The sequence below is a fragment of the Seriola aureovittata genome, chromosome 11 (assembly GCF_021018895.1).
Source record: "Seriola aureovittata isolate HTS-2021-v1 ecotype China chromosome 11, ASM2101889v1, whole genome shotgun sequence".
NCBI classification, from domain to species: Eukaryota; Metazoa; Chordata; class Actinopteri; order Carangiformes; family Carangidae; genus Seriola; species Seriola aureovittata.
Genome location: NC_079374.1, coordinates 16,520,202 through 16,547,802, shown reverse-complemented (window position 1 = coordinate 16,547,802; position 27,601 = coordinate 16,520,202). Strand labels below are relative to the sequence as shown.

Below are 27,601 nucleotides of genomic sequence, written 5' to 3'. Positions count from 1 at the left end.
ATCCAGAGTAATAGTAGGGGGAAAAAACAACACCAAACAAAACAAACCATAAGTACCGCTTGGAGAGCCTTTTGTTCTGCTGCCTGCCAGTCCCCTCCGCACCAGCAGAGTGTGAGTTCAGGACCCTGGAGAGCTCCAAGCCAGCACCAACCACCTGAGACAACAAAGGGCTGTACTTCATCATGCAGTTTGATTTGCTGATCATAAAATAGGATAACAAATTATGATCTAAGTATACTATAAGGGATGTTAAACATTTTACAAATGTAGCCAACTTGTAGCCATGAGCGGGTCACTGAGATGTTAGCAGTCTGTCCTCTGTTCACTTCTGCAGAGCCTTAATCCTTCACCAGGCTGTTGAAGCCCTTGAGCAAAGACAGCCAGATTTTAAAAAGTAGAGGACTCGAAGCCCTGTATAGATTCTGTATTTATGTGGATATGATATGAGCCAATAGCGCCATCTCCCGGAGTACAAAGTAGCTCCTCGTGGAGCAGAGTGGAACCTGAACACACAAATCCTGTTCTGGATGGTGGTAAATGTGGTTGAGTGTGTATCCTCAGGGAAAGGACACATCAGGTTATCAGAGCCAGAGCTGGTGCTTGTGCTAGTACAAGTTGCCATCTACGCTGACCGTGCTAGTTTGGGACTTTTTTACAGCCCTGCACCCCTGCTTCTCTGTCATCATTTACAGCCTCATGTTGAACGTTTTGAAGAAGGGTTGCTTCAAAACAGTTGTTTTAAGTCTGGTCATACTGAATGATATTTCGTTCTATCTATTCAACCCGACCTACGCTGCAGATAACATTACGCCATTTCATTACTGTATTGTTACTGCAGTAAACTCCAACTGTTAATTCCTTCAGTCACTTGACTGTTGAGCTGCTGTTCACTGCTGTTCTTTATCTTGCATTACACTTCACGTGTTACGTAACCATATTAGCCTATATCACCGAAACACATGTGGTTGAAGCATTAATGCACTTGCATGCTTGGGGGGTCGCTATCCCCAGTTGTTTGTTTGTGGCTCACTGTTTGAGTTTTTCTTTTTTTATCTTTTTTGGTCAGCTATGGATGTTCCTCAGGATCTTTTATTTCTTCCGAATTTAAGACATTTATCATTAAGACCTAACTTCATGATCCTCGGCTCTAGAGCCAAATTGTAGCTAAACAAAGAATTAAAAAAAGAGATTACAAAAAATACCAAAGAGCATTGTAAAGAGCATCATGTTCTTCAGAAACACTGGATTATGATCATGTTTTAGCTTTACCAGTTCTAGTCTCCATCGTGCGCGGCAGCAGCTGTGCCTTTAAGAGCATCTCTCGCAGCATCCTCCTCCTCTGTCACGGACGCGCACACAGCGGCTCAATATCAGAGAATACAGCTTAGCTTTCTGCAAACACGTAGGCCTAATTCTGTAGATACATCATAACATCTCATTATTACATTTATCGACGTTATTTCTCCACTGGACATTGATGAATTTGCTCCTACGGTCGCCGTAGCGGTCCCTCCGATCGTTATTATTTTTAGTTCCTTCCTTCCCGCATCCAAAGACTGATCTACGCTACAAGATGGCTGAGTTGAATTTGGGGAAGGGGCTGACTGCAGGGAAAGTGGCCAGCAACGTCCAGAAAAAACTAACCAGAGCCCAAGAGAAGGTAAGCAAAGAGCTGCTCCTGCTCCGCGTTAACATATGGGAAATTATGTTTCAGGCCTACAAGCTGCGAAGCAGCAGTGCCGCATCCCCCAGCACCGAGGCGCAGTGTCGCATCACGACATCATAATATTAAGAGCAGGGATGATGTGTTGGGGGACGGGGATTGCCACTTCAAATAAACCCCTCTGTTAGCCAATGTCATGCAGCGGACACGTTCGTAATGCAGTCAGATGTGCTGTAGGCCTACTCATAATTCAGCCTGATGACTGATGTGGTTCTGGCATTCAAGTCAATACCTGTCTCTTTTCGCAAGGTTGTCACACAGATGGTCACTGCTGCCCACGCTCTTGCCTGCTCCTGGCGCCATGATAATATTTAACACCCATGCTGCAATATGTGTAAGTGGTAAATAAGGGGCCTAGTCTTTGCGTTAATGCACCTGCGAGTTGTGTGCAGAATAAATGACAGGGGGCGCTACTTGTCTATCAAAATGCATCATGAACTGTTGGGCCGAAGAGAGGCAGGCAGATAAAACAGATGGTCCCCCAGCAAAGCCATTGCACATCATATGTGTGAATGTGACAGTAATGTAAGAATGTATGAAATATACTGTAGATTTGGCTTAATACTGGCATTATCTATGTACTGCGTCTGTGTGTGTGTGTGTGTGTGTGTGTGTCTGTCTGTGTCTCTGTGTCTGTGTGTGTGTCATTGCTTTTACAAGCAATTCATTTTCGCATTCATGCAAATGAGAGTAAGAGGTCAGGACAAACGGGTGAATCTTCACATTGTATATTGTATTTTAAGGAGCATCAAAAACCGACCTCTTGTTTTTTATGGCAGACACTGAGAACTGAGCAGAATCAGTTGCCACAGTTACTCTTGGTATTGTCAACTAATGTTATTATTTGTTTGGATGGACAGGTTCTCCAAAAGCTTGGCAAAGCTGATGAGACCAAAGATGTTGCCTTTGAGGAAGGAGTCATCAACTTCACCAAACAATATGTGAGTGCAGTTCAGTGACACATGTTGAATGGCAGAGCTGTGTTTCAATTTTTTTTTTTCCCACAAATCACCTTTTACTGTATAAACTATTACATAACAGACCGGTCTAATGGGAGATCTAGCTTGCCAGACAGTCTAGTCATATATGTACTCTCCACATATACCGACTTGCATTAGCTCAAACAGGTTTGAATTTGCTAAAACTGAAACTGGCTAAACAGCCTTGGAACATCTCTGTACGTGTCTCCTCTGTACTCTCTTTGTGTTCCAAGCCTCATGTTGTATGTTTCACTCACAGGCTGAAGGCAGCAAACTGCAGAGGGACCTTAGAGCGTACCTGGAGGCAGTGAAAGGTGACACACACACACACACAAGCTCATTCCATGTTACACTGATGAATGGACATATGCATTCAAAACCACACATGTAGGCACCATCATAGATGCCCAAATACGTACTTCAACCTGCAAATATAAATGCCCATTAATGTACAGCATGTGTGTTTGTCTTCAGCCATGCATGAGTCCTCCAATAACCTGCAGTCATGTCTGGCCGACATGTATGAGCCAGAGTGGTACGGCAAGAACGAAGTGGATTCCATTGTGGAGGTAAGAGACACTTTGATAAATGTGTTAAAAAGACAGCGAATGACTGCATGTGTGAGAGTGTGAGGACGAGCTGGTTCCATATAGCCACTTTATTGTATATTAGTTGATTTTTTTGTGTGTGTGTGTGTGTGTGTGTGTGTGTGTGTGTGAGAATTCTCCTTCATTATGTTTGCCCTTGAAATTACTTTTGGATTAATGGTTCTTGTGAGACAAAACTCTAGCTGCAAGAATATACTTCAATCACTTAAAAGGATTTCAGTTTATTCTTAATTGAAATACAAGACCACTAGCCAAGACATAGCAACTGAGCAACTGGAGTTAACGCCAAGAATTTTTTTATTGTGCTATTATGTTCATCTATGCTGCAGGACTGTGATGTGCTTTGGACCGATTACCACCAGAAGTTGGTCGATCATGCTCTCATCTCCATGGATACTTACCTGGGCCAGTTCCCCGATATCAAGGTAAGATGTGTGGTTATAAGGACATGTAGTAACCTTAGCTGAAAATGATTAGCATCAAGCATTTATGCAGTGGCAGCAAGACTTTCTTACTATAGCTTTAATAATCATACACTATTTGGATTTCAGCTGTGTTGAATTCGAAATATAGAACACAAAAATGGCTGTTAAGAAAAAAAACAAACATTGAATCAATGGTTGAATGAATGCAGCTAATAGTTCAAACACGTGTATGCTTTGTTATCTGGTAGCTAACAAAGAGAAGCTTATTTATGAAGCATGAAAACCGGGCATCTCACTGCAGACAGAGACATTAAATAACACCAGCACTCATTCTCCTCTTGTCTTCTTTTCCGTTCAGGCTCGTATAGCGAAGAGGGACAGGAAATTGGTCGATTACGACAGTGCCAGGCACAACTACGCTACTACACACAAGACAAAGAAAAAGGATGGGGGGATTAAAATTACCAAGGTAAATCAAATATACAATAATCTGATACCTAAACTGTAGTAGCACTGCTAATGATGTGTGTAATCATACAATTATATTTTATTGGGTGTATGAAAAGCTGTAAGAGTATTTTCCATTTGAACCTGTCCTCTCTGTTCCAGCCTTCCTCTTTGCTGGAGAGGGCCACTCCAGGCTGGGCTCAGGGTATCCTGTCTGCACACAACGTTGCCCAGAGCAGTCTGTCCAGGAGCCAGGTACACAATACTCTTACTGTACTTCCTGCGAGGTCTGCCGACTACGAAGCTGTGATAAGGAACGTCCTGGTAGTCAAAGACACATGGCTTGGGATAAGGAGGCTCTCAGTTTTGGGGAAATCTTTTTCTGCGTCATTGCTCTCTTTCTCAGGTTCCCTGTCACATACTACTGTTGAATATATAGTGAAGGCGAAATGAATATGACAACAACACATGAGGAAGCATAATCATAAGTAGCAAGAGATGTCACGTGCACATATATTGCACGTCAAAGTCCATTGCACATCAAACGCACTCTCACGAACATTGCCTGATGCATTGTGTGCGTGTGTGTTTGTGCGTGTGTGTGTGTGTGTGTGTTTCAGGCTGAGGAGGAGTTGGAGAGAGCCCAGAAGGTGTTTGAGGAGATTAATATTGACTTGCAAGAGGAGTTGCCTTCACTCTGGAACAGGTTTGTATGTGCATGTGCGAGTGCATGTGGGAATTGATTTTCCTGTTGATGGATAGATGCTATAATTACATTCCACTTGCATCTGTGCCACATTTACCTTCACAGGATATTGAACTAAGCCGAGCCAGTAATGCAGTCAATACTGTCTCTCCCTCTATCTCTAGTCGCGTTGGGTTTTATGTCAGCACCTTCCAGAGTTTGGCTGGTTTCGAGGAGAAGTTTCACAAGGAAATGAGCCGGGTGAGACGCTTCTTTGGAGCTGCTGCGTTTAGATAAAGACCAGACAAAACAAACTGACACAGAATATCAGATAACAGCTTACAGTGTTGACAGTGCCAGACTGTGCCAGTGACTACATTAACAGGGGCTGAGATTTCATCTAAAATTGAAAACTTCTTGCTGCACATCAGCACAGATTTTCACAACCATATGCAAAGTCTGCTATAGTTCATTTCTTATTTCTGGCCCAGTAAAGCAAAACTAGGACATGGGATTTTAACTGACTGCAGTGAGATTATCCCCTGTAATACTTCCTTAGCTTGAGAGTTGTAAATATTGTCTCTCTGAATTTGGACATGATGATGAAAACAAGTAAAACTTCGCAGCGCATGGATAATATGGTTATGTTAATGATTATGTCATAGACAGTGCCGTAACAGTGTGAGATTATTGGATTTAATGAGTTAAAGTGTGTTGTTTTTTCTAAAATCAGTATTTTGTGTGAAATGTACAGTGTAATAGTTTACACTGCTCTCTTTCTCCTCCTTGCAGTTGGATCAGGATTTGCACGACGTCTTGGAGACTTTGGAGGGATCAGACGCAACCAGGTTAGTGAACAAAGATATATTATTTAAATTTTCTCATAGCAAGACTTTCTACTGCTGAATGCCCTGTAATATATTGTGTAGCTCATGAGAGATTCATGGAATCGAATGACAAGAAATCTTTTCAAGCGTCTATTGAAAGTTACAAGTGACAACAATAAACACCAATAAATCTTTTTCTCAACAGTAATGCTATTCAGACTCAAACGTACTGGGATATTATGTTTTGTTGAAATTACACTCAGGTAAAAATCCAGTAACCTCAGGTTTTTTGCAATTCTAAAGTAAAATGTACCGTAGTCTTGTAGAGAACAGCTGGTTGTGTGAAACCCTGGGAACCAGTTTAGAGCACTGAGCCTCATCAGTCAATCACTGCGGTTGGTCGTCTCAGCAAGTGAAGAAAATACTTACTATGCTGTATGTCTGTGGCTCCTTCTACTCGGGCGAAAATAAATCTTTTCAGACATGTTTGCAAATATTTGAACCTCTTGAGAGACATAACTCATCGTGCTTGATGAATTTAATGGTCTGCATCAGAAGTTAGAATAGCAGTAAATTAGGTGGTGAGGCTATTTTCAATGAACTCATTTATTTTCCCTGTTAGTGTGTTTACTGTAGCTGAAGGGTCAAACTTTTTAAAATTATTTTTTATTTTAAGTCTTAAGGCCCGTCATCTTTTACTGCCAGCATGACATTTAAGTTGTCCACTTATTCTTTTTTAGACAGCACGCAGAAAAGTCCCAAAATACCTTTTTGGTGCAGTACACAAATTTTCAGTTTTATACTTACTACAAAATAAATTGCAGTGGCATTTGAAGTATTAGCTGAGGAGAAATGGTAGAAAATTGTGTTAAAAAGATGATCCCTAAAACTAATTATTTTATTGATTAAAGTTGAATGTTGATCCCTCCGTTCCTGCTTCTGTCTGGAAAATATGAAACCCATGGATTGAAACACTGCACATCACAAACATTTTAAGCTACAGGAATACACAAACGTAATGACATGCATTAACCTGGAGCCACCCCCGAACCCCCACCCCACCCCCCACCCCCTTGCAGAAAGACAGGTAACCACGGCGCCTCATCGTCAGGAGCAAATAGGAGGTAACCGGCAGCAACTGTGGTAACCATGGTGACACATATCTTGTCTGTCTGTCCAGCCGACATGTCTGTCAAGCTGTCCATATGTCAGTCAGTCTGCGGGCGTGGGAGATTTCAGGGAGAATTAGTGCTTGGTTTTGTGCAAGTGAATTAGACAGACACACTGTCTGATCGGAGAGTCGTGTGCTCAGAGCTGCAGATGTACAAAAGATGAGCAAACCTGTGTCTTTAATGCTGCGCCAGGCAACGCTGTCACATAATAAGACAGCCCAAAATCTCAGGGTTCACAGCATCTCATCTCCCCATAACTGAGACCTGTTGAAATTAAATCGCACTCCTGGGGCTGTGGGTCCGGGACCCCGGAGTATTCGTCCGATGTGCCTGGTTGGTAATAGTCTTGGTAATGTCGTTTTCAAAGCCACCAATGTAGAAAATTGCCTCATCCAGCAGGAAGTTGCAGGTATGCTCCAAGCTCTTTAAATATCTGCAGATCTGGGGCTGCTTTTGTCAGCTTTAGAACATCTTCTGAATGACACCGAATGCCTCTTATTACTGCTCGCTTGTGAGGATTTACAGGAGGCACACACTAAGCCTGCTTGCATGGGATGGGAGGGATGGAGGGAAGGGAGGCTCACTTTTTTTTGCATGACAGCTCTTGTGAAGACAACTTCCACTTGAACTCCTGTAGAGCATGCCTCGTAACTTCTCTCTAGTGGTGTTTTAGCTCTTAGCTGCTCTCTTTAACCTTTGCTGCCCTCTTCTCTCATATCATTTTCCATCCTCGTGACTCTCTGTAATCTGTATTCTCTTTTTGCCCTCCATCTCTCCCTCTTTCCCTCTCTCATTCACTCAGTGGACCATCTAAAGAACCATCTAACCACACTCTCAGGCCAGGAGGACCACCCCCAATCCCCAAATCTCCATCCAAGGTAAACACACTGAGAATATGTTTATTTTGTGATCTGAGTTTGAATTCTACAGTTATTTTTTTTTTCAGTCTTTGTATCTATTTTCATTCTAATTAGTTACTTGGATTTATTAACAGCTAACAGCTTTGTTGAGGCCCATATTAATGCTTTGTAAAAAAAAAAAAAAAAAAATTCAAAAACTGAATACAAAATTAAATTAAAGTCATATTCATGTGGCTTCTGGCACAACTTCATTACCACATTGTTTTCCCCCACTTAGCTAAAGCCAGCAGTGCCTCCTCCACCCAAGGTGACCCCATCAAAGGAGATGAAGACAGAGAACATCATCAACCTGTTTGATGCTGCAGCTACTCCTGATATCAGTGTGACTTCCCCTACAGAGGTTAGTAAGCAGCTGCTGTTGACGAACTGTGGAATAGCCCTTTAACTTTCCCTTTTCCTGTGCAGGTCAGAACCATTAAATACTCTTTCTTCTGGCCTGCCCCTCCTCCTATTCTATTCTATTCTATTCTATTCTATTCTATCCTATCCACTTCCTTGCCTCCTCTGTTGCGCTCAGTTAGCCAATGAGCCCTCCTATTCCTGTTGTTATCAGTTTGACAGTCCTGCAGTGAGCAGCCTGTTGGACATGGACCTGGACTCTTTCAGTGCAACCACCAAAGCCCCCACGGTCACTCAGGTGGATGAGTCATGGCATGAAAATATAGTCATAGAGACACTCCACTGCAAGAAATGCCAAGCTTCACAAGAGATTTTATGTTCATTTCATGATACTGAAGTGCAAATGAAGGAGTCTTGCACTGCAATATGACCTGTTCCAGTTAAACTGGCTGAACAGATGTTAAAGTATCAAGTTGGGTTTTCTTTTAGCCAACAGCAGTGCCAGTTGCCAGTGCAGTTGTTTGACTTTGAATATATTGAAATAAGCTTGATAAGTCTGGATAAAAAATGAAGTCACTTGGTAAGTTTGGCATAGTGTGAGGTGTTACCTGCTCTGCTTCTCTCCGATGTTCCAAACAAAAGGTGGATGATGGCATGATGATCTGTAGAAACCTGCTGCTAGTTTCCACTTCTTCCTGCTTTAGCACAATCCACAGATCACTCATGGCATGAACTGTAGACCGACAGCCCTGCTCTGCTCTGACTTCTCTCTCTCTCTCTCTCTTCAGACCTGGACAAAAGTACAGCAGAATGTAAATGTGAAATACTGGAATGGACTTGAGTCGTGCTTACTGTATCTTAGCGTACAGCAGAGCAGACTAAAAGCTGCTCAAATTACGTGGAGGTTGAGATAAATTAAGCACACCTTATGTTATGTCACCTTTTTAAAAAATGATTACAGCTGCTCTTTTATCCAGGTCTGCTACTAAGCCTCAGTGTAACATTCCAGTACCTGACTGTTGAATGGCATGTAGCCTACTGTATACCTTGACATAGCTGGTAGGTACTGGAGCCAGTTAAACTGGTCCTGTCATGACAGTGTAGGGATGAGATGACATTGTTTAGATATTTTGTGTGTGTGAGTTTTCATTCTATGAATCGTGGACCTATATTACATTATTTTAGATTTAAATCTAAAATAATCAGCACTCATTGTAATTCCAAATCTCCATGGTGAAGTATAAGCCTGTAGCTATAAGAGTTTCAGAATTACACCATAATACACACATAAGACACATTACATAATTATAATTGATGATAAGACAAGAATAAATTATTATTCATAAAGTAGAAATTCCTGTTTATTTTAGGAGGACAATTTTTTTAAAACACTTAATATTTTTTAGCATATAGCAACATTAACCGTCAAATCACTACATAGAACAATTGTACATATTTATATCAATAGAAAAAATAACACATTATGAAAGTTGTTATATCATGACAATGGCAGTTTAATAAGATAGCAGTATATACTGTGAATATAGTCTTTGAGGCAAAACCCAGGGCAAAATAAACACTGTAAATTACTGTTCCTTAAGCTTATTGCTCTGAGCACGAGATAATAATCTCAGAAGGCATATGAGAGAGATATGTGAGATTTTGTTTCCTTTGCACTACACCCCTGGTGTTAGAAGATGGTCCTCTGATACCAGTGAAATTATTTTACCAGGATGGGGGGTGTGATATTCATTTTTAATAAAATTAGCTTTTGTACAATAAACATATAACAGAATCTACTCCGATTTACATCACTTGCACTTCGTTCTTTACCGAGTAGTGCCTGTACTCTTGTTCTGCTAAAGATCTCTTGCAATGGGCTTATAGGGTAAGTGCATGGGACTTGTGCACTGGAAATGTCTTACTGAATGCAACGGGCATAACCAAGAACTTTATAAAGAGTTTTGTTTTGTCTTCTCATCCTGTTGCTTCCTCTGGTTTTCCGCAGCCTGCAAACTGGGACTCGTGGGTAAGCTTATCATCCTCATCCTAAGAGAATTTTTAAAAGTAATGATAAAAATATATAATTACCATTATGATCATCATCTTTATCAACATATTCTTATTTGTGTTCATAGCAACCATCACTTCATTTGTCATTGTTTGCATTGACTCTACTCTATGTATGTCACCGTTACACAAGCTCTCTCATGATGAGTTATACTCCCATCATGCTTGCTGCTACACCGCTGGAGGATGCTTGACAGTCCTGCACTACAAATGCAGGACATGCTGGGCAGGGACTTATATAATGGTCATTTCTGCATATCAACAGTCTTTTCCATTAATGGACCTCTTTCATTTGTCTGTCCCAAATCTGTTTGTGCGTTGTTCTTGTGTCTGCAGTGCTTGATGTGATAACACTTAAACACTGAAGAGATTGTTGTACAGCACAAATAGAACTTGGGAATTAAGTCAATTCAGTTCCAAATGGACATTTTACACTGTTATATATTTAATCAATATAAATGTTGTCCTATATGCACTTTCTCAAGCGGTTTTATTCTCTCCCCCTTCCCTCCCCCTATATAAGCAGGACGTGCAGTGATATACAACATACTGTATATGGCTGCAAATGTATACACTCTTGTACACAAAATTAACCATGAATGTAAATGAAACATCTCTTCTGTGTAGAATGATTTGAAACTGAATTGACCTCATTTCTTTGTTTCTCCTTGTATCCCTGTGTGTTCACGTGTTACAGGATGTGCTGCATGTGACACACAGGGAACAGTTGTGTTCTGAAAGTTGAGTGAAGTTGCTCATGTTTGCAGTGGGTTGTTTTCTAGAAGTGAGGCCGAAGAGTTAGTGGGCAACTTCACAAAGCCTTGCTTGCAGCTTGGCATCCCGATCATTAAATAACCTTTGTTTTCATCCCGTACCTGCTGTAAGAGGGATGTGTCACAACAGTGGTACAGTTCTGCTGTGTTAGAGCTTGAGGCAAAGCTAGCTCAGAAAGGAGCGACACTTCTACTCTTACAAGGCTTCCTTCCTCTTTCTCCATCTGAACATAGCCGTGGGAAAATAAACCATGCTTGCTAACTACACACAGAAGATCCGACATCTATCTTCTGATGGGAATATTTTTTCTTTCTTGCCTTCTTCTGCCACCTTTCCTTATCTTCATTTGTCTTTTGATTTAGTCTGAACGTTCTCTGTAAAGGTTTATCTTTCTACATAAATCTTCTTGGGTCTTATAATGATGATGATGATGGTGATGATGATGGTATTGATGATTACTTGCTGACATCTGCTGTTGAACACCTATTGGTGTCTTTCATGGCCTCCTTTCTTCTCATGATTGCAAAACCGCTCCGTTTTCCCTTAAATCTGACAAATCAGTTTAATCTAAATAATACTTGATAGCAACTCCCCAAACCCCCATTCATCTTCACGTCCATTAAAAGGCCATTGTAATGGTTTTTCAGTTTTTAGCCCTTTTATCAAGGCATTTTTGACTGCCAACCATTTAAAATAGCTGTAAAACTGTACTTAGGAACAGCATTGCTTTGAGTAAAATGCTAACACCATGCTAACATACTGATATGCTAACATGCTGATGATGTTTGCCTGCCTTGGTTTAGCATGCTAACACAGTTAACACTGACTACAGTTGAGGCTGATGCCAGTGTCATTTTGCAGATATTTAGTCATAAACCAACGTAAAATCTGGACCAGATGATGGCGTAAGAGAAAAAGTCAGTCGATCAACAACATCAACAAAATTAAGTAGGAATCACTCACTGGACATTGTGAAAGTTTGTGCCAAATTTCATGGCAATACATTCAGAGGTTGTTAGGATATTTTAGTGGCCGAATGACCGCGATTGCCATCCCTAGAGTCAGAGTGAAGGAATATAGTCAGCATAAGATATACAGTTGTGACCAAAATTATTAGCCCCCCTTATGAAATTAGACAAAACTCTTGATTTCTCCATGGAAATGGCCATTAACAACACTTGTTTGTTATTTTAGAAACAAATACACTACAAAGACAAAAGTTGACAAGTTTGATTAGGATATCTTATTGATACAATGAGTTGAAACAAAAAAGGGCAAAAATGAGAAATCCAAAATTATTAGCCCCCTGGCCATTAATAGTCAATAGTGTACACTTTCTGAGCCACAACTGACAACAACCTCTTAGAGAAGTTCTTTACCAGGTTGGTACAGGTCTCCTGAGGGATTTTGGCCCATTCTTCCATTGCAAATTGTTCCAGCTGGTCCAAATTGCATGGTTTTCGAGCATGGACATTGACTTTGAGCACCTTCCACAGATTCTCAATAGGATTGAAGTCTGGGCTCTGTGCGGGCCACTCCAGGACCTTGGTTTTGGTATCCTTGAGGAATTGTTGGACCAATTTCGATGTGTGCTTTGGGTCATTGTCTTGTTGGAAGACCCAGCGACGACCTAAGGATAGACTACGAGCTGATTTCTGCATATTATCCCTCAAAATGTCAACATAATTTTCTTTTTTCATGATGCCATGCAACTGAACAAGGCTCCCTGTGCCTGAGGCTGCAAAACAGCCCCACAGCATGATGCTCCCACCACCATGTTTAACTGTGGGAACTGTGTTCTTAGGGTTCAAGGCCTCTCCCTTTCTTCACCAAACATAAGCAACATCCATGTGCCCAAAAAATTCCAGTTTAGTCTCATCAGACTTCCAAAACACATCTTTACCTTTCAAATGTTCACGGGCAAACCACAGTCTGGCTTTGATGTGCCGCTCTTTGAGTAAAGGGGTTCTTCTTGGACGATGGCCATGAAGCCCACCACGATGGAGAGCCCTCACTACTGTGCTCCTTGAAACATCAACTCCAGAAGAGGCCAGGTCAGCAACAATCATCTTGGCAGATGTCCAGGGATTCTTGCTGACATCTCTGACAATTTTCCTCTCCAGAGTTTTTGGAATCTTGCACTTACGACCACGCCCAGGTTTGTTTCTTACAGAATTTGTCTCCTTGTACTTGGCAATGATGCAACGTACAGTGGTTCTAGACACTGTGAAACGCTTGGAAATGGCAGTGTAGCCTTCCCCCTTATCATGAGCCTCCACTATCTTCTTTCTGAGCTCAAGACTGATTTCCTTTGTCATTGGCATGGTGAGCAAAAGTAGTCCCTCTCAATAATGTGTTCAAGTGCCCTGTTCCTTGGAGTCCTTTTATGCTGATTGAATGTTCAGGTGTTGTTAGGAAGCCAATTGACTGCACAGGTGTGGTTTGGAAGCTGATTGGTTAATTAGGTGTGTTTTTGAAGGCAAGAATTCACATGGGGGGAAATATTACTGACCTCCTCATCATGGGGGCTAATATTTTTGACATCCCCATTTTTCTCTATATTTGATATAAAGCAGGCCTAAAATGATTTTTATATAACAAAATGTACCAAAAGCTACTAAAAAGCACTGGTGAATGTTTGATTATATTGAGTTTTATCAATGCTGCAAACATTGGGAAGAATTTTAGGAAAATGTTCCATAATTCCTGGGGGGCTAATAATTTTGGTCACAACTGTAGCAAACACAATTTTTAGTTAATGGACTAAAGCAGACAAAATCACTCGTATGGTCCTTTTAATGTTTGAACCCCTTACCTGTCATTCTCGTAGTACAACCCTTATGCACCCCTTTAGTGCCCCTTTAATATCCCTATCAATTTTCTAATCCCTTGCCCATCAAAAAAATCTTTATTTAATTCAAATAAAATGTTCTCAAACATCTGATTTCCAAAAATGATACCCGCAAGGTAAAATATCTCTTATGACCTCTGATTCCTTGAAACCTGACCCTTGCCCCTCAGCCTGAGGAAAGTGGTGCCCAGGAAGAGGACACCCAGGAGCACTATGACCCTGTAGCTGCTGCTACAGATGCCTGGGGGGATGATGGTACGCAGCCAGTCCGCTATGACCCCATAGCAGCTGCCAAAGAGGGTTGGGGGGATGATGGAAGCCAACCAGTTTCCTATGACCCTGTGGCTGCGGCTCAGGAGGGATGGGGGGATGATGGGAGCCAGCCAGTTCATTACGACCCCGTGGCTGAAGCCCAGGAGGGCTGGGGTGATGACGAGAGCCAGCCGGTCACAGAGGTGCCTGCCACACCTACAGCTGAGGCTCCGGCGGACACCGTTGAGGAAGAAGCCACCCCAGCTGCCACCACGTTGGATAATGAAGAGGGTCAGGTAACCAAGGAGAGAAAAAAAAACAGAGAGATGCATCTTGAGGAAAATGGTGGATGCATCGACTCTTGAGGAGGAGGTTTGAGCATGGGAAAGAGGCAGGTGATAGAGAGAGAAATTGTGAATGGGAGGTGGAAAGATGGAGAAATCTTGAGATTGAAAGATTTAGGATGCATCTGGGCCAGCAGCATAGATGCATCAACTGTGACACAGAGGGTGAGATGGAAATTAATTGATGAGGGAAAGAAAAGAATAGAGACATCTGCTTCTCAATGCACATAATTAATCCCAGTCACTGCTAATCACACATCGACACACATAGTATCCTGTGCAAACGCTTTATCTTTATGGCAAATGTGCATTAGTATCTAATCCTGCTGTCTAATCAACATGCCTGCATTAACTATGACTTTGCTGTTTAGGTTGTGCTGCTTGTCTTTTTGTCTGTCTTTGTCTTGTCTGTCTGTTCCTCCTTCCTTCTTTCATTCTTTCCACTTCCTTATTTATGACCTTTATCCGTCTCATTCTCTAACCTGTCTCTGTTATTCCTCTTTGTCTCCCAGGATGAGTCTGCAGCAGCTGCTGCTGTGGCAGAACCAGAAGAACCAGCGACGGAAGAGGTGAGAGAATTACTGCAAAATTCTAGATATTGGCAGCAAAGCAGTAAAAACAAAACAACGTCTAGGATTTTATATATATCTATAATATCATATTTCTAGCACCTTACACTAATTTTGCATGTTTTAGAAGCTGTACACCACAAAAAAATCCATCTCATCTCATTTGTTCTAATTAATCCATAATTAAATTAAGATTTTTCTAGAATAAAGTTATTCGTATATTTTCAAAATACAGGCACCTATTTATATAAAGTTCTGTTGGTTCACTTTATTTCTCATCTTTGAAGAAGGGCTCAATTATGTCTTTTCATTGTCTAGACACCTGAACCACCTGCACCAGCTGCACCAGTTGTACCAGCTGCACCACCTGCATCACCTGCACCAGCTGCACCAGCTGGACCTGCAGAATCAACAGAAGCAGCACCAGAACCTGCAGAGATGCCCCCTGGCTTCATGTTCAAGGTAAATCAGAATATGGGACAAAAAAGGATTCAAGTGTGCTGAACATCTACTTAACCCCAAATATAACTTTTCTATAAGGCGATAAGTCATGTTTGTATATATGATGTAGGTCCAGGTGATGCATGATTACGCTGCGAACGACACAGACGAACTGGAGATGAAGGCTGGAGATGTGGTGCTAGTAATCCCCTTTGACAACCCTGAAGAACAGGTATGCACACACACACACAAACACACTGGTATGCTCTGTTATTATTGAGGTGATTATTTGCATGTCTGTGTGTTTAGGATGATGGCTGGCTGATGGGAATGAAAGAGGGCGACTGGCAGCAGAATAAAGAAAACGCCACTAAAGGAGTATTCCCTGAAAACTTCACTCAGAGGCTGTGAGTGAGGAGGACAAGACGTCATTCCAGCTTCTTTCTTTATGTCTCTCTTCCTCTTGCCTCTCTCCTTCATGCCCTCTCTTGCCCTGATACTGTATCTTTACTAGGACTTTGGCCATAGAAGCAGAGCTGTCACAGCCCTGGCTGAAACCATGCATTTCTAAGGTCTGCTACACTGTGCTAAAAGTGGATCTTGGCATTTCTGTGGATTTCTGCCAACATTTACAAATTACAGATGTATGTAGCCATTTCACAGGTGCCAGTTTGTCTTGCTGCTATGTTGCTACTCCATACCAGAGGAATTGATTAGAGAATCCTGATCATACAGGGTTGATGCAGGGATGGGCTACCTCCGCAATGGCTACCACTGTAATTTCATTATGACATTTTATTTTTAGTCATGTCTCATCATATTCCATCACCATAACAGAGAAAATGTCTCTTGAGACGTGCTTTTGTTCATCTAATATTGAGAGATTGAGAACTATGTGAAATTATTAAGACAATGCCAAGTGTAGCAGAGTATCCCTTATACACACACATACGCACACACATATAAATATATATATATATATATATATAATATATATATATATATATAAAACCTGTTTCATAAAGGTTGAGGGGGTATAATTACTAAAGCCAGGCTGAAAGGACACTGACACTGACTGAGTAGAGTCTTCACTATGTTTAGAAATCCCCAGCTGGCAACTTCACCTCAGTCAATTTGTGAAAAGACCTTTGAGCACACAAGGTGCCAAAGTCTCATCAGCTTAACTGCACATATTTAATTAATCCTGAGGTTTTCAGACTGGTGATCATACTCCTGACATAATGCCAATCCTTTATTCCTACTTTAATTATTGACTTGTGAAACATGGGCCCTTGGTTGTTGTATTAGTTTAGAGTCTATGGTGGTATAGGTAGAGTGACGCTGTTGTTAAAATCCTAATAAATGCATATGCAGTTAACTGGTCATCAAACACCAGCCTAGTTAAAGTGACAGCAGGAATTCAGTATGAAAATGAATTCAAACAGAATGACCGGTATCAGAGCCCCATAGAGAAGAGAAACAAGACTGCTAAAATCATCTTTGACAGGTGTGTTTTTTGACATTCGTCTTTTCACAAGTGATTCCAAATATGCATTAGTCAGGCTTGCTATAAAGCTAGCCAACAAACTACACCAATGAGAAGCTGCTACTGGTTGTATAGTAGTTAGGCAGATACAGTTACAGTAACACCCTAATGCTAATCAATATATAATAACTGAGCCAGCCTCATTCGTTTAAGAAAAAAAAAAATGTGCCGATAAACAATTCCTTCTGTTTGCATAGAGACGACTTAACTCAAATGCAGATGACTCAGAATATGCACCAGAGCAACTTCTTTTATTTTTGTATGCTGCCAAGCAATGATTACATATAGCCTAATGTAACTATGTCAACATAATTGCCAACAAGAGGATGTTATGGAGTGTTTTGTACTTCTGTCAGGTTTACTGCTCTCAACATAGTCGCATTCTGTAGGTAGTTAAAGCTATCTCACATTCAGTCACTGACTCAAAAGAGATTCACGTTTCTCATGATGTTATTAACATGTAATAAGTGTGAGAGAAAACGTATGTGTGTGCGATTGTTTGTGTGCGTGTGTGTTTATGGGTTGTTTGGAAACATAAATTCTTTATCTATAGGCTATTGTTATTGGACGATATCACCACCACCTACCAGGAGATGAGGCCGTCCGTTTAACAGGAAGCTTTTTCTGACGGGACAAAGACAACTCAAGCGTATTTGGGTCTTTTTCCACTGGCTGGTATTATGGTTCCAGGTGTTATTGTGCATTTGTTGTGTATAAGTGTAATTTTGCCAAGCTGTGATGACAGATACATATTCTATAAAGACATTCATATCTGTATGTGAGTTACTGTGAGCATGCTGACTTCCCATGTGTTGTTGTGTGAACACCCCTAATTTAAGACGATGATACTTGGGTCACTTATGAGGCAGTTGAAACAGGCAATTTTTATTTTTTATTATTTATTTTCTTAATCTTAGTAAGGGGGGGTGGCGGGCAGTTACATGCTGTATGTTTTTTCCACCATTCCCCCTCAAATTAGTCCTGATTTAAAATTGCTGGTTGTCCATCAGCGTTGCCTCAAAATGTTGCCAGGGTATCGTAGTCCAAAGAGAGTTAAACATGATTACATGGAGACAGGACACATAGAGATACATTTCAAACCACCAGACTCAGGTGGACCTATTTTCCAATGGCTTTCCATGTTTTAACTTCTTGAGATGTGCATGATTTCTTCATGTGTTTTTAAAAAAAAAAAACAGCCTCACATGTGAGAACATCACCTGCGCATTCAGGTAAACCAATCACAGTTTGTTTTCAAATTCCATGTGTAACTCGGTGAGTGTTTTACCTGGGTCTGGTTCTCTATCTGTCTTTACGGATCAGTACAGTCTCCTGCGATGAGCTATGGGATACAACAAAAAGGTTTTTCCTGTACCTAACTGACCGATAATAATAAAGATGACTTAGAATCTCCTTGTGCTTGCTGATCTTTTGTAGCTCTTGTTCTGATCATTGTTCTTGGTCAGTCATCATGTGAAATGGAAAATTTCCTCTCCCAGCTTCCAGTTTTGCTCCCATCATGTCCTCTCTGCAAATACTGATCGTTCCAGCAGGGTGTGCTGTGTTCAAAGACTTACTCTCTATCCTAGAAAAAAAGAAAACACTTTGAGGCATCAAGAGTATGAAAGAGGAGTGTTGCTGAGTGCTGCTGTCCGTGGTACTGAAACCAACCAGCAGCCCACCCTGTAACCACAGCTATTCATGCTGGATTCACAATGTGCCAGCTAATGTCAAACTTGACAGTGATCGCTGGCTATGGGCGGTTTGATGACATGATCGAAACCCAGTTGTTATTGGTGATTCTGAGGAAGCGTGATGTAAATAAAAAGGGACTTTATTACGTAGAGTACAGGTTATTTCTTAGCACTTTAGTAATTAGTAATGGTATGGCATATGATCTTTTTTTAATTATTGGTAACAAATAATGCACAGAGTGGTTTTGGTTTAAAAACAACAACTTTATGTTACAAATACAAATTGTATACACAGAGTTGCCAAAAATAATAATAGTTTACATTATTTTCTAAAAAATAGATCTTTAAATAGTCTCTCCAACAATAGCTTAATATACATATTTAACAAATCTTTGAGCAGGCATATCGAAAAAAGCCTTGGAGTTCCTAGATAACTGCAATGTTTGAGTCTTCACAAAACATGCTCAACAAGTGTTTCCTGACAGGACACTTGGGCAATATGAGCTACATGCGTATCCATATTAGGGCTGAACAATTCATCAAAATATTATCAAAATGGCAATATGGCCAAGTGCAATATTAAAATAGCAGGAGCTGCAATTTTTTTATAAAGGTAAATGTGTCACAACATGCCATAAATGAAGGATTGTGCTGCTACAGAGGTTCCCCCTGCAAACAAATCATATTCTCCAGATTTAAGGGAACATTATTGTTTGGTAGAAACCCCCATCAAAAATCACATTATCATCATTTTGTGTTTTTTTCCCCGCTATAATTGTGATTCATATCCCAATGGCAATCTGTCAAAATAATATGATTTTTTTTTCTTTCATATCATTCAGCCCTAATCCATATCCTTTCAGCCACATATCAGAAAATTAGATCTACTTATCATAATGTTAAAGATTTTCTGTACCTCTGCCAATCTAGGTCTTGGGTGATAGATGGAATACAAAAAAAAAAAGAATAATGTAAAGGAGAGCTATCAAACAAACTCTTACTATTCAAGATTAAAGATAACTGTTATTTATCATGATGCATAGCTGTTGCTTAATACAGTAGTTGAATACAGCCTGAGTGTTGTGTATGCCTTAACTAGATACTACTGACCTGAAAACTGAAAACCTGAAACCATGAAAAACATGTCACAAAATACCTGATAAAAAACATAAGGAATGTATAAATGAACCATATGAATCAGTCTGAGACAATCAAGTTGGATGAGAGCAAATGGCAGACTTGGAAGAGCTAAAAACACTGCAATGCAATTGTCATGTCCATCATTATTCCCTGCAATTCAATAGTTTTCCAACAAAGCCCTTTTTCAGATGTGAAGCTGCAGTGCCCCACCATCAAGCCCGATATACAGTATAGGCTCTACACGGAGAATCAGTGGATTTACTGCAGTGATGATTTTGACAGTACACAGAGCAAAGTTGATTTGTTGTCATTCTGTCCTTCTTAACATTACTTAACCATATAAATACCTATGTACATACAGAGCTTCAACTCATACCTTCTTCAGTCTCTAGTTTTCTTCATGATGCTTCACCTTTTTCCTCAAATGTCAAAATGTATTCTAACTGGATCAGCTTGATCTCCAAATGGAATGCATGAATGTTGACACAGATTACAGTAAATACAGAACAAAGGAATGATGAAACCCAATTGTCTTACTCCTCTAGCCACTTTTTTTTTGATTTAATAAAAGCAATCATTTTGAGTCACAGTCTTTGTTTGTGATCTCTAAGGTGAGAGGACTGAACCGAGGGTGATACTTACACCAGTATTTATGTTGGTAGTCAAGCTAAAAGTTTTACTTTGACTTTCACTCGTGCTGATTTTCTTGCACACCTCAGTCTCTAGAAATTGTTAATAGACTAAAGCAAATCGTTTCAGTCTCCTCTCTTTGTCTCTCGCACAATTTAACTCACGCTACAAAAAAGGAGCAACAAATATAGGCGAGAAGAGTTCGTGTAAAATACATTTACACTGTAAAATCAGTTGTATTTGGTGGTCCCACAGTCGCTTTCCTCTGTTGAGAGAGACAGCTGTGTTCTGTGCTTTAGTGCTCCCGAATAAAGATAACTGAATGAAGTCATCGCTGTGAAACACATCACTGTGGCTCCTATCTGCGTCCTTGCTCGATCCCCCAAGGGTGGAAGTGTCGAGCGTCCAGCAGCATTTGCCCTAGCTTCTGTAGAAGCCAAGGAAACCAGTGCAGCCCGTCAGTCTGCGGTTCTGAAGGGCCTATCAGGCTGTAGAAGAACCTCAGTGGAGCCAGGACCCAGTGGGCCAAATGGTGATTGTCCACTGCAGCATAGCAGGATGCGAGCACACCGTTCACCACTACAGAGCCATGCTGGGTGAGGGGGGCATACAGTCCGGTGCTCCTCCGCTCCTCCACAAAGGTCACAACTGAAAATGTTGTCTGTGACCTCACCTTCCCTTGTGGAGTAAGTACGCACTGTCCTGGATGGACCTCGCTGGCAAAGACTGTCCTCAGACCTGCTTCCCAGCTAGGCCTGGGTATGGAGCCCAAACGTGGCTCTTCAAGCGTCTCCTCCCACCCTGGCTCACGTCTCTGCCCGCCAGTGCAGTCTGTGACAAAGATCAGGTGAGCTGCTGTGAGCGTAATATTAAGTCCTGCGTCGGTGCCAATGACATAGAAGATTTTTGTAACGTTGGGCTGGCGGTCCAGAAAGGATAAGACCGGGCTGTAGAGAAGAGGGCCGTGGCCATCTTCTGTTGAGGAAGCTAAGACACGGTCACCAGGGTGAAGGTCGCGCATCTGTTTAGTAGCCCCGCCCTCTAGAATGACCTGCACATCGCCAGGGAAACAACCACCAGTTTTGGCTGCCACAGAATGTTCTGGAGAGATGAAAGAAAGAGGAGCAAGATTTTTCCTGCATTATTATTATATTATTCTCTGGTGCTGCAAGAATAAGGTGATAAAACATAACAACACAGGAACACAGTTGGAGCTCCTCTCATGAGTGGAGCGAGAGTGCAGCAGTAGCACTTGAACATCTACATCTGCAGGTTATTCTAGGTCACTGAGTGATCTATAAAGCAGGTGAGACTTTGACACTGACTCATGGACAACATTATCTCAGTGGATCAGTGGTAGATTGTTAACATATGCATATAATGTGGCTCAAGTTCAAACTTTGCCTTGGCTGTCTGCCTCTGGCTCTACACACACACACACACACACACACACACACACACACATAGAAACACACTTCAGAAATCTTTATCAAAGATTAGCATTTTCACCCTCCTCCACCTCTACATTAGCGATTTCTTTCACTATTATTTCTCTAAGCATCAGTAACATGAAGGGCCTATATAAGGGCTATAAATCTAACTCAAAATCCATTATATGGTTTTTCAAAATGATTTGAGTTTTTTCTGAGGCTGCTCAAATACTATATAATATAATTAACAAACTGACAAAAATCAAAACCCCTTCGTCTACTTTTTCTCGAATAATGCTGTCAAAGGGGACAAGTTGCCCCTTTACATTGCTATGGCTTGCATGTCTTGCCTGCTACTCTATTCAGTTTGTCAAACCCATATATCATTGTGGTCATCAGTATGACATGAACAATATATTATTAGAAAAACATGTTTCTGTTTTGTTGGGCCACTGTCATTCATTCAGGCTGCCGACGTTGCCACAGGCTGTGCATTTGATCTTGTTTGAGCATATCTGAATGAGGTGGCCCTTTAAGACACACTGAGACGAAGTGGCAAGAAGAGGTAGTCAGCAAGAGCTAATGGATAACCAGCTGATTGTATCACCACAGTCAGAGCACGGCCTGGGGTCAGAGAGACAGGAAAGTACACAGACTCAGACCTGGGTCGAGAAATTGTTTGGATTACAGCAGAGTTTGAGTTTTAAACTGAGTCACATGATCAGTCATGGGTCCACACAAGGAAAGAGCACCAACACACTGTAAGGAGTTTGAATGCCAACACTGAAATCTGATCATTTGGAAAAAACTTAGTGGAATGACTATAAAGAAACTGTGAGGGAAATATTAGGCAAGACTTCTAAGACTCCTGTAGGCAAATCAGTTTGAAACAAGAACTCCATCACTCTTCATCAAATGTGTGTGTGTTTGTGGGAGGGCTTTCTTAAGGCAGCGTTAAGGCAGCCAAATATTTGTTCAAGGTGTGTGTGTCTGTGCGCCTGAGGGCTGCAGAAAAGGAGGGCTGTGACCGGGAGGTGATAAGACTCAGATAAGAGATCTGAGAGAAACCTGCTCAAGGAAAAGCAACAGCAAAACAAAGGGAGAGTTAATCATCTCACAGCCTACTAATCTCGACCGGTTGCTTAGTATGAAGTTTGGCATCAAATAACTGGTGCTACCAGACATGGGTAAATGGATTTCTAAAATGTCTCAAAAGTTAGAATCGCTTAAGCTGGAATGTGGTCAAGTGTTGTTTGCATAAGGACTGTATCTGATTTATGTTTGATAAAATATGTGTGTTGGAGAAATTATAGAAACTTGATAACAACAATAAAATTGGGGGAAAAAATGAAACACGCAATCATAGAAATGCAGAAAGAGTCAGATGTGTCTTTAAATTGTTTTTATTCTATCCAGTAGACATCACTCCACTTGTTTTTGACCAGAAATGTGCTATAATATCAGTTACTGCACTGTCCCACCATTAAACGTAGCATGGGCCTCCATCCACGTCAAAAAGGAGAGTATCTGCATTACAGATACATTATACACCTTAGTATTCCACAGTCACAAAGACTGATCGCTTTATGATGACATTTGACCAAGAAGTGAGAGTGAATACAGCAAAGAGCACAGGTGCACACCCTGTCTTGATTGGCTCCCAATAGGCCTCACACGCACAAACACTCTCAGACTGATGATACGGGCACAGAAAGGCAAGCTAGTGAATCACCAACAAAGGGCCTATAGCATCGACCTCATTAGTGGTAATGGCAGCTGGCCACGAAAACAAAAACATACAAACACACACATTCAGATAATGCGTGCACACACACGCGCGCACACACACACACACACACACACACACACACACACACACACACACACTGTAGCTCATATCCATCTCTTACCTGACTTGACGCTACAGTGAATGTGGGCTTTGGACTCGTAGTAGACCCAGTCAAATCCAGCTTCTACAGCTAACCGGGCCAACATGGCGTACTTATTTCTGTCCCTGAGAAGAGGAATGAAAAGAAATTCTTAACGTCCAATATGATTAAATCAGAGCTTGACGAACAAGGAGTATTTCTCCAAAAACCAACAGAGTTCCATTACTTTTAGCTTGACATTTATGTAGTTATCATAAGGCTCTAAAAAGTTGTAGTTTCAGGAGGAATTTGGTTACATACATGGCTAGTTTGCTGACTCAGTTGTTGGCTCATCACTTTACTGATAAGCTGATTGACTTGCTGACTTTTTGACTGTCATAACTTAGAGACTGCATGAAGCTGTTGCCCCGGCCTGTGTTTTGTCTGGCCTATTTTCATCACATTATCTACTGTATTTATTACATGCCTACCTGTCTGATGTGGTGATGTCGACAGCGCGTCCCTCATAGTGCAGCGAGTCCTCTGAATGATGGCCGTCCTCATCCCAGCCCTCTGTCACCCTCAGCTTCACACCTGGCCACATGTTCATCACAGAGATGGCCAGAGAGTTTAACTTGTCTTTACAACGCTGCAGAGCGGTAAAGAAATGGAGAGACAAGAGATGGTTGTTAGAAACAAACAATCAAGAAACCAGCTCAGAAAGGCGCCTGATGAAGAGAAAGTTCAAATTAAAGAGAGAAGAAAAGCGTGAGCAAGTGAGACGGGTTGGTGTGATGAGTATGAGGAATGGTTACAGCCATGTGATCAGCAAAGAGATACTAAGTCCAGATTCGGGGAAAAGACAATTTTTCACAACAGTTCCATCACATTAAGGAGGGACTGGGAAGGTGGGAAAGTGGAACGACAGAAAAAGGAAATAGATAGATTAAAGAAAAACAACAGAGGACATACCCATCAGTTTCTAAGACAGAGGTGATGAGGGCATAATGTAACTCCTTTGGTAACTATATATAACAATGGTGTCGGGGGAAGTTTGTCAGGTGAATGGTAAAACTACACACAACCATGCCTGTGTGCTTGGTTGGAGTGATTTCGCAGTTTTCCAGATTCTCTATGTGTTCAAATCTGATTATTCACATTAATCACAAGCAAATCATTTTTAATGCAAGTAATGTCCCTGTCCATCATTGAAGGGATGAATGAATGAATGAATGAATGAATGAATGCCACATTTGTGTTATGTGTCACCCAACTCACGCAAGAAGGCTGTGTAGAGATTTGGCGCGCAGTGAAGGAGCCACTGACCCATCTACAGTTACAATTGCACATGGGTGAAAGGTGTCTACCTGTGGGCCAAACCAGCCTTAAGACTATGAAATGAAATTTAAGATGAACAACCTAGATACTTTATTGGTAGGTTAAATATATCCTCCAAGTTTAACCCTAAATGTTGTGGTTTTACGCATTTCAATGTGCCTAATGGAAAACTGTACAGATTTACGATGACTGAGACTATCCAACAAAATAAGGCTTAGTTTGGGAGTAAACGCAATAGTTCAAATCAATATCATCAGCTAAGTATGTCAGGTAGGAAAAATCCAGAGGTGAAACGAAGGGCCGACAGTCGATAAAATCAATCATTTTGGTTTAAACATTTAACTGACAGCAAACATTCAGCAGACCATGTATCAGGTTTGCTGTAGTCTACTGACAACTGTCACTATAACCAACGGACAACGGTATATCTGAAGCAGTAGCACCCAAGGACCAGTGATCCATATTTGCGCATCCGTGCAAGACGTTTTGCATCCATTCATCTCCCCTCCTCACCTGGGTCATGAGCCTGTCGGCGCCCGTGTCCTCCTCATCTTTGAAGATTATGTCTGTGTTGTAATTCGGCGTCAGTTCTTTAAAGCGCTCGGAGTTGCGCGTTATTTTGCCCTCGGGTCTCCCGCTGGCTCCCAGGGTCTTCTCGGCGACGTTGGGGCTGAACTGCTTGTAGGCGAGCGGTGTGAGCTTCTTCGGGGGCCGCCTCTTGCCGTACCCCCTCCCCGGCCCGCAGCCCTCCGAGGCAGGTGCGAGGAGGAGGACCAAGGCACACAGAGAGGCGGTGAGAAGGAAGAAGGAGATCCGCATCGCCCCGGAGGGAGGGGGGGGAGGGGAGGGAGAACTCTCCCTGGGGAGAGAGATGTCTTCAGTACCTCCCCGGTTCAGTACCCGACTCCATCGTCCGTGACAGTCGCAACATGACGTCCGAAAAACTCGGATAAAAGAAGCTCAGCACCTCGGCTGCACCGGGCACCATGAGGACACCGAAAAGTTTAGCGGCTCCAACAACAAAACAAAAAAATAAAGACCCAAATTGAGAAACTTCGCTCCCTCCGCCTTACAGAATCAACAGTATGTGTGCAGGCTGTAAAGTCCGTGTATTTAAACAAACAGGTTCAAAGTCGATTCGGTGGGTGAGAGAGTTAAAGAGAGAGAGCGGTTACTGATATCCAAGTTGCAGTGTTGTGGTTTCTCTCCCTCTCTTTCTTTTGCTCTGGGAAACTGTCACAACATCAGCCACTTTCGCCTGCTGTTTGGTTGGTGCCCTCTCTGGATTGAAAGCTTTTCCTCTCCATATGCGGCCGGCGCGCAACGAGCTGCAGCTTTCCAGTTGAATTGAAGGGATTTGAGTGATCCAAAACGATCTGTTGCCACTTCAGACCGCACCCTGCCAGTCCTGCCCTCCTCTCTCCCTCTGTCCCTGCTCTGCCACCCACCCCGCCCCTCCTGGGCACAGGGCGCACTGGAGAGTCCTGTCCACACTCTGCTGGCAGGCAGGCAAGCAGCAAACATAAGCTTTGCCCTTCATTGCTGCCACTTCACATTTCCAGTTGCTGTCTTTGTCTCTGTCTGTGCCCTTGACAGCTCTGTGTGCTTTTTTGTTTTGGACTGTAAACAACAGGCAATCACAATCAATTAAACCAATCAATTTCCCTGAGAATGCAGCCACTAGGGTTTTTTTTTCCCAACTGCATTCCAATATCAAATACGATCAAGGGTCACTGGTTGACTGGCTGGTTAATGGGGTAATTTACTAGCTGTGAGACAGACTGATTGCCTGGATGTGTTACAGGTGGACTAGCTGAGGAGCTGCTTGGCGGAATAACTGACTGACTCACTGAGTGACTGACTGTCAAAAAGATTGTTTGACTTGCTGTTCAGCTGACTGACTAAATCTACGATTGGCTGGCTGCCTCAGTGACTGGTTACTTACAACTGTGTTTAGAAAAAAACGTCCAAATTAATTGACCAGATGAATTACTTTATGCCAGTTTCCTAATATGGACAAATAAACTACATCTTAAATTTATTAACTTTTGGCTGTCTGGCTGCAAGCTGTGTGGCTGATACATATACACACACACGGCACACACACACACACACACACACTGTTAAACACCAGCAAACGCAGCCCCTCCAAATTAGCTCTTCAAATATTTACCAGCAGAAAATCAGTGGTCTCACCCCTGTTTCTCAGGGCAAGTTCCTTTGAATGAACTGAACTGTACAAGGCTGAGGGTTTCCACAATTTATGTTTTATTATTTGTGAGCGTAAACACCATAAAGTATTTTTGCTGCGCCACCGCTTTTCATGTCTCTTGATGGAACAGGGAAAGGCAAAGAGCGAGATTCACTCACAGTAAACAGCCATCTATAGCTGTGTTTACCTTTTAGCTGAAATAGAACATCAACTGAAACTTGTGTAAATTCATTAGAACTATACTGGCGCGTGACATACAAGCCAGTTAAAGAAAATCAAAGTTAGTCATAGTGGTGTCAGTGTTTTACTGAATTTG

At 41.7% G+C, this 27,601-nt stretch overlaps 2 protein-coding genes across 6 annotated transcripts; one reads left to right on the top strand and one right to left on the bottom strand.

Moving 5' to 3' along the window:
- The first annotated feature begins 1,308 nt into the window (after positions 1–1,308).
- Positions 1,309–18,386, top strand: LOC130177448 (myc box-dependent-interacting protein 1). Of its 5 annotated transcripts, XM_056389209.1 has the most exons (20): positions 1,309–1,660; positions 2,584–2,664; positions 2,963–3,017; positions 3,178–3,272; positions 3,641–3,736; positions 4,095–4,205; positions 4,346–4,438; positions 4,804–4,889; positions 5,054–5,129; positions 5,661–5,716; positions 6,775–6,819; positions 7,670–7,745; positions 8,005–8,127; positions 8,341–8,424; positions 10,135–10,155; positions 13,992–14,369; positions 14,930–14,986; positions 15,305–15,448; positions 15,558–15,659; positions 15,737–18,386. In XM_056389209.1, the coding sequence occupies exons 1-20, from the start codon at positions 1,574–1,576 to the stop codon at positions 15,836–15,838; spliced, it is 1,968 nt and encodes a 655-aa protein (XP_056245184.1). In that variant the 5' UTR covers positions 1,309–1,573; the 3' UTR covers positions 15,839–18,386. The 5 variants fall into 5 exon arrangements, with proteins under 5 accessions (XP_056245184.1, XP_056245185.1, XP_056245186.1 ...); XM_056389210.1 differs by lacking the exon at positions 6,775–6,819 and having other exon boundaries at positions 1,310–1,660; XM_056389211.1 differs by lacking the exon at positions 8,341–8,424 and having other exon boundaries at positions 1,312–1,660.
- LOC130177450 (indian hedgehog B protein-like) lies at positions 18,153–27,092 on the bottom strand. Its single transcript, XM_056389214.1, has 4 exons — positions 25,587–27,092; positions 24,227–24,384; positions 23,778–23,881; positions 18,153–21,538 (listed from the first exon to the last, which is right to left on the bottom strand). Exons 1-4 carry the CDS (start codon positions 25,890–25,892, stop codon positions 20,796–20,798), a joined length of 1,311 nt encoding a protein of 436 aa, XP_056245189.1. The 5' UTR covers positions 25,893–27,092; the 3' UTR covers positions 18,153–20,795.
- Between the last annotated feature and the right edge of the window lie 509 nt (positions 27,093–27,601).